Source organism: Hyposmocoma kahamanoa, unplaced genomic scaffold, assembly GCF_003589595.1.
Source record: "Hyposmocoma kahamanoa isolate Upper Pololo Valley unplaced genomic scaffold, ASM358959v1 87359, whole genome shotgun sequence".
Taxonomy (NCBI): Eukaryota; Metazoa; Arthropoda; class Insecta; order Lepidoptera; family Cosmopterigidae; genus Hyposmocoma; species Hyposmocoma kahamanoa.
Window position 1 is genome coordinate 6,404 of NW_020654446.1, and position 7,343 is coordinate 13,746.

At 36.4% G+C, this 7,343-nt stretch overlaps 1 protein-coding gene across 1 annotated transcript; it reads right to left on the reverse strand.

Annotated features, from left to right (window-relative positions):
- Window positions 1-2,843: 2,843 nt before the first annotated feature.
- On the reverse strand, window positions 2,844-6,803 carry LOC113235553 (putative phosphatidate phosphatase). Its single transcript, XM_026471285.1, has 5 exons — window positions 6,645-6,803; window positions 4,935-5,149; window positions 4,461-4,587; window positions 4,064-4,246; window positions 2,844-3,686 (listed from the first exon to the last, which is right to left on the reverse strand). The coding sequence occupies exons 1-5, from the start codon at window positions 6,675-6,677 to the stop codon at window positions 3,582-3,584; spliced, it is 663 nt and encodes a 220-aa protein (XP_026327070.1). The 5' UTR covers window positions 6,678-6,803; the 3' UTR covers window positions 2,844-3,581.
- Window positions 6,804-7,343: the final 540 nt, after the last annotated feature.

The window sequence follows — 7,343 nt, forward strand, 5'->3', positions numbered from 1 at the left end:
CATATTCCACCTGCACCTCTCACGAAGGATCTCTCATGATGGGAGATAACATACGAGTATCTCTCATATGTTTTTAATGGGATAATGTTATTTGATCCTCGAAGATATAATTGATCTATAGTATGTGCACTTTTTTAAATAACCGATATTTTTTTAATGTATGATATACATATATATTAATTGTTCCATATGCATTAGTTGATCTACGGATAAATTATAAATGAATTGCATTTAAAGTAACACTATAATAATGTTTAGTTTAAGGATATAAATTAATATGCCATACAAAATTGTCAATTCATTTACGCGGTCTCTAGCGACTAGTGTCACAGTAAACTCGTGGTAGAGGCACGGGCCACTCGTTTGGGAGCCTACGATGCCACATACATACACACAGACGCACAGACAAAGGCTTCAATCTTGTAATTCCTCTCTTTTTGGGTCAGGGGTTAATAAAAATGAATTAAAACAACAAATGCAGTCCATATTTTTCAGATATTTATTTTAAACAATTTTTCATTCGCTTATTCACTTTGTACTACTTAACACTAAGGTCTTCAAATTGGACGCATATAAAAGTAGTGGCGCGGCAGCCGCACGTTACGTGTTACTAATTTTTTTTTACTAATTGTCACTGCAAAAAAAGCGCGCGCGAGTCACAACACTGCACTTATTTAAAAGCACCCTAAACAGTATAGATTTTTAAGACTTTCGTGTTTATTCACTAAATGATTTATCACCAATCACAGGTTTCTTACCACGGCATGAGTTCTTTTTGTTTTCCCTATATCTCACAGTGAACCCGAGACTATAGAGCGTAAAGCTATTCCGAAATATCGGGAAAATAAAAACAACTGCTACTGTAATTAGTAATCAGTCAACGTTAACAATAAAGGTTGAGTCGGTCACCGCACGAAAATAGGCTGCAGAATTTTGAGGACAGATATTCGGCCGGTGACTGGCTCCAGATATCAGGGTTTCTTTTTATGATGCAAAATGACGGGACGAACAAGCCGTGTGCGTGCCGCTTAGAGCTTTACATCGCAAAGATCTGGGTTCACTGCGACTGCGCCCGTCATTTTGAGATATAAGTTGACAAGCCCCATGTGAAATAGGTAAGGTGGCAGTTCTTTCACAAGCAGCTCTACTGCTGCAGAGGTGCTAAGAACGTAAGTAATTCAATGCATAAACGACTCATATTATGGCACATACAATAATCGTAATTCCTTTAGCCTCTCTTACACCATTTTGTTACCGTATTTTACATTTTGGTTAGATACGTCGTACAAAATGGAGCTATAATTATTTACTAATTACGTCTAATTATTAATCTATTGCTTTACAAAACATTTACAAAATTATTTTAAAATTATCACACTCGCAAAATTGTCAGTAAAAAACCTTTAGATAAAACGTACATACATTGATTTAAGGAAATTGATATCTACTTCAAAATTAGTCGATAAAAGTAAAATTATTGTAAGTAGATACATTGTAAGAAAACAAACTTTATTTTTATAACTCATAACTATTAATAATATATAATTAATTTGACTTATAACTATTTGAATTATGTTATGCATTTTATATTCGTTATTTTATGATATCAAAAGACGGGACGAACATGTTGTGCGCCCAGAAGTGGGCAGTGGGTTAAATGAACTCTAAGTAGAAAAGATAAGAAAGAAACAAAACTCCTTAGTTTTAACCCGTTTTTGTCGAATATCGTGGGCAGTAACGGTGAATACTGAATTTTATATAATTCCATATAACGAATTTCTAATTCGATTTGGGGTGCAAGGAAGGAGCCTCCCCGTGTGGCGCATCGACATAATATATGTATTTTGTGCCCGGCGCACCCTGAGCAATGGTCTGCGGACGGCAAGTCGGTAACGTAGACTGGCCGATCCTCCCATCACGACTCAAAGCTTCCCCAACGGCCCTTCTCAGCGCCACCATAAACGTCAGAGTTGACACGCTAAGAAGACGAAGAAGAATTTCGAAGTAAAAAATCTTTTTTAGACGAAAAAGAGGCAACTCCACAATATTTAGACCCACATTGCGATCCCGTGAATTCTCTCTACTAAGGATGCACATTACGATTCAATTTATGAAGATTGATTCAAGTTCTTACGACCAAGATACAATCAAACAATTTTTTGTATCGATCTATTTCAATGCGATTTTCAAGCGAATCAAATCGAATCCTTTAGGTCAGAAAATCAACTTTTTTAATACTATCATTAAATTTGAACAAAACTAGATTTACATAAATATTTAGTTGTAAATAGTTTTTGTCCTGGATTTTGAACCTTAATGGTTTTAACCAGATTTAAACCCGGGCGCTTGGCCATCTCAATGCTCTAGCATTCCAACGACAGCGCGCCTTCACGCGCAACGACGCGACATTTACGCTTCCATTTTCGTGTTCCATTTTCAATGTGTGCATGCTCCATCGTCGACCTCATCGTCACTTTCCGTCAGGTGAGATGGAGATCAAATGTGCACTTATATTTTTATAAAAAAAAGAGCAAGGTGAAAATTGCCAGTCGCCATCAACAATTTGTTTTTACTTTTATCTATATGAGTTAAAGAAAGCAAATTCAATTTTTTTTCTCTTTTCATTTATTAACTTAATATTTGTATTTTACGAAGAGTAATGAACGAATTAAATAGTGTAAATAGGTACTTAATAATAAATTAATTATAAAATACGAAATCTCGCAGGACTATATTACTAACATCATAAACAATTTTTCTTCCACATAATAACTTTAAAGTTCATTTTTACATACGTAGACTTACCAAAAATGAACTTTAAAGTTTTTATCGAGTTCTCAGGTTTTCGCGATTGTTACGCATAGGAGACGAAACTATTTTTTCGGATTTAAATCGTGTATATTTGTTTTTTCAAACAAACGTTTCTGGAAACGTGAAAAAACAAATATGCACTGCTATACTGTAAAGAGTCAGCTTTTTACAGGTCCCATCGTCACGGTTGACGTTTTTAAAGATTTTGTAAAAAAGACATTTATGATATTAGTAATATAGTTTTGACAGATAACCCTGTATAATAAATATATTTAATATTGGTAAACTTGACCCACCTGCCTAAGTATTATATACTTACAAGCAGATATTCCATTGGTTAAATACTGTTCATTGTAAGTATTAATTTGCAATATTGTAGAGACATAATACTCAATGTGTAATACCTACACGGTAAAGAGCTCACCAAATGATATAAATTCAATTCTAAATCGCATACAACAAGATCTGCAATACGATATTACATAGTGGAAGTATTGTTCAGTCTTAAGTATTAACGCGTGAAAATATAACACCTCATAATCGCTATTTTATTTTCTCAGCGCGCGTAAATCAGCCGCATAATTTACTCTTTACCTTACGCCTGCGATAATGTTACAGTATTTGAGTCATAAATACAGTTTTGGCTTTGCCAAATTCGGATGAAACTAATTTAAGATTTTATCTCAAAAATAATTAAATGTCATTTTCACATAATATACACCTATACTATACATTACACTTATTACTTTATTAAATTCAATATTTTATGACTACGTCAGTTCGCTTCTGTCATACAGTAATGTTTTGGTCTGTGGACCTTCACTGGAGATGTCATTGGATTTGTTGAATGCAAAGTTTTTGCACAACACTAGCACCTGCAAGAAACACAGTTACTCTCATTAGAATTACTAAGAAACCAACGTCAAATGAGAAGGTTTAGAATGATCAAGATTAAGAAAGACATAGATCTTTCGAATAATCAGAACTGAACCGAAAATCCAAAAGGATGCATTCAAGTAGAAATTTCCCTAAAAATGATACATGTTTGGCGATTTCGGTGGGCCAATAGTTTGCACTATGGGCGCTATTTTGGAACCACTTGGGGAATAAATTTTTCTAAATTGATTCTGGTTTGGGTGTCCGGGAAAGGAACAGGGAATTCTCTCATTTGAGACCAGGTGTGGTTATCGATTACATTATATAAATTCAACATAAAAGGCTGCATTGAACTCAAGACAAGGATTGAACTTACTGTGTACAAGACGCAGATAATGCCGATAAAGGCCCCCACAGCGACATCCCACCAGTGGTGTCGGTGATCCGTGATTCTGCTCAACGAGCAGTAAGCGGAGTACGTTAGGAGGACCATCTGTAGTAGTGGAACTAAGAAGATTGTTCTGCTTCTCCAGTTAAATGCACGTTTTTGAAGATACCACTGTGTAATGAAACAAGATTTTAGGTCCAGAATACTATTTGTTGTGTAGTATTTTTAAGAACCCTGTAGCACCCAATTTTCATATTGTAGTAACTATTGCATGCACAATGCGGTTTGAATGCCATTCAAGTCGCATTATCAGTCTACTATATAATATTCTAAGAAGAGAAGCCTATCGTTGTTACTAAGTAACATAATTGTCATAAATTCTTACCGCACAGAAGAATCCACAATAAACGGCAAAAGAAGTGTGTCCCGAGGGGAAACTGTGGTATGAATCTGTCTGATACCATGTAGAAAACTGTTTGTTCGTGCACTCAAAGTTTGGTACGAAATCCGTTCTGCAAGAAAAAATAAATTTTATCCTTCTACAGACACATTCTGTTTTCTCGAGCACGGTTCCAGACCAGTAGATGTTTATGATATTCCGTAGTAATACTCAGAATCTGGGGGTCTCGATCTCCGTTTGACATCCGTCCGAATTAATTAATGTCAAATAAGCAATACTCGACCAAATAAAAAGACGCGTGATGCGAATGAAGCTTCATACTTGATACCTGTCTTTTAATTTGGTCGAATATTACTTATTTGACAGTAATTGTTTCGGACAGACGTCAGACGGACATCGAGAGTAGACCCCTGTCTTACAACACAAAAAGTAATGTCGTATTAGCATCTAGGAACTCACCCATTGCAAAATCTGCCATTAATCCTCGGTTCGCAAATGTAAAAGAAAGTTGGTCTCGGAGACCCGGTGATACCCTTCATGACCTCTACAATGACCAAGTTGAAGACAAACCCATAGCCATAACTGCGGCACAACCAGCCAGTGGTTTTCCCTGCCTGATAAAAACGACTTCGGGGATGAGCTGAGTCACTGAATATTAGTTCTGTTATGAGGATCTGGAAAACAAAAGTTGGAGTTGTAAAAAGACGAACTTCGTACAAAAAATAATGTGTACCGACAACATAAAGATAAAAACACTGTAAGATTGCAAGTCTTGGAACTTAATGATAAAAAATTAACCAGTTGTTATTGATTTCTTGGCAAAAGAAACAAAGTAACATGTGGCTCAAGCTCAAAAACCAACTTTTACTTAAAAAAATCTAACTTCTCATTTTCTATCTTCTGTGTTGCTGATCAACTTTCTATCGAAACGTTGTAACTAACAAACTATGCCATCTTGTGTGTTCCATACTGTGCCAATCGAAGACTCATGCTCGCACTGCTACCGTTGTAGTGAAGGAAGGAACGCGTGAAGACTTTGATGTCATTCTTAGCAAGAATCGCACAGGCAAGAAAGAGAATGACTATAGCGCCATAATACAGTCCATCTACAGCCGCGTGTCTCGGCTTCCTTCAACAATATTATCTTCATAATTCCTGTGCTATTCTCGCTAAAATGATATCAAAGTTCTCACGTGTTCCTTCCTTCACTACGACGATAGCGATGCCAGCGTAAGTCTTCGATTGACATGTAAGGAGGCCACAAGATGACTATTTTTTTGAGAATGAGAAAGGCCAGTCTGTGACAGTAAATTCTGATCGCTACACAACAATGTTACGAGAGTTTTTCTTCCCACAACTGCATGAATTTGAACCCTATAATAGCAGGACATGGTTTCAACAAGATGGTGCGACATGCCATACACCTAACGAGTCATTGGCAGTCGTAAACAAATTGTTTAAAGGAAAACTGATCTCGTGCCGAGGGGAAATTCCGTGGCCTCTCAGGAGTCCAGACCTCACGCCATTAGATTTCTTTCTCTGGGGATATCTCAAGAGTCGCGTTTATGCCAATAAACCAATCACAATTGTCGAGCTCAAAAATAACATTCGCGAGGAAATCTCCGCTATACCACAAGCAATGTGCCAGTGAGTTTTCGCAAATTTGAGAACAAGATTCGAAGAGTGTGTACATCTAGGTGGTTCACATCTCAGTGATGTAATTAAAAAAAAAATGTCCCACCTCTCTAAATTTTTATGAATATAAATTTGCTTCCGTAGTACTTGTAGTTTTTTTTAAATACATTTTTTAAATCCGCTCAACTTAATGGCGCAACCTGTATGTAGATAGTTTCACTTAGATTCGAAATTGATCAGCAATATACAATAAGATAGCACAGAAGAGAAAATGAAGAAAAAAGATTTTTAGCTTGAGCGACATGGTCGCGGTTTAAAGTAAGATAGAAACAAAAATCACAAGCGTTCTAGTTCCACTGAATACAGTACACTCAACTCTACTACACCCCCACACAATATAACACTTCAGACCATACCCACCAACCTAGACCAGCCTTTTTATTTATCATTACCATTATCCTATGTAAGAAGATTGTTTATATTGTATGTGTTGCAGCAAATAAACGAGTTATCTATCTATCTAAAAATACTTACTACAAAAACAGGTGCAAGGAGCACTGTAACCATAATAACAACGAAAGAGACGGTGTCGCCGGTGAAAGGAAAGCTAAGAGCTGGATCATTGCAATAGAATCCACCTTGATAGCTCGGTAGGACACCAAGCTCGAATATACCGATGAGCACGCCCACTGAAAAAAAAAAATGAGATGTTATTTATCGAGGTTTTGTTTTTTGAACCGTTTCGGGTTTTTTGAAGATCCCATGGTCAACCGTTTAAAAAGCTGGTCTTTGTTTAGCTTCACTAAACAATTTAGTGAAGAAGTAAAAATTTAGTGAAGCTAGCCTCAGTCATTTTTATAGAAACAGATACAGTACCTATCTGTATACATACAGATACAGTATCTATACACTTGACTATCATATTTATAAAGCATAAGCCTAACATTTGTTGTTTTGTTTTCTTATCATCTTTATTTTGAACTAAATGGTCTTGCTCTTGACCACTACCAACATCTGGAGCAAAGGTATGGTCTACGATGGAATGAGCTCACCCAGAAGATACCAATTCAGTTGCAGCTTAAAGATACTCAGTTTATATATGCTCGGAAACACAGTCGCAGTCAGAGAAGTCCTTTCCTGTACAGTGCGTATAACAAAAGATGACGAAAAGCGCTTTGTGCACCTGAAGGGTATATCGACCAAGTAGGGACGATGATCCTGCCGTATTTCTCG

What these genes read in the sequence shown, in the direction of transcription:
- LOC113235553 (XM_026471285.1), bottom strand. Translation starts at nt 6,677, where the DNA reads ATGGTTACAGTGCTCCTTGCACCTGTTTTTGTA. An exon ending in TCCTTGCACCTGTTTTTGTA is followed by an intron (nt 5,150 to 6,644) that starts GTAAGTATTTTT and finishes TTTGTTTTCCAG; the next exon opens with ATCCTCATAACAGAACTAAT. An exon ending in TTATCTGCGTCTTGTACACA is followed by an intron (nt 3,687 to 4,063) that starts GTAAGTTCAATC and finishes TGTTTCTTGCAG; the next exon opens with GTGCTAGTGTTGTGCAAAAA.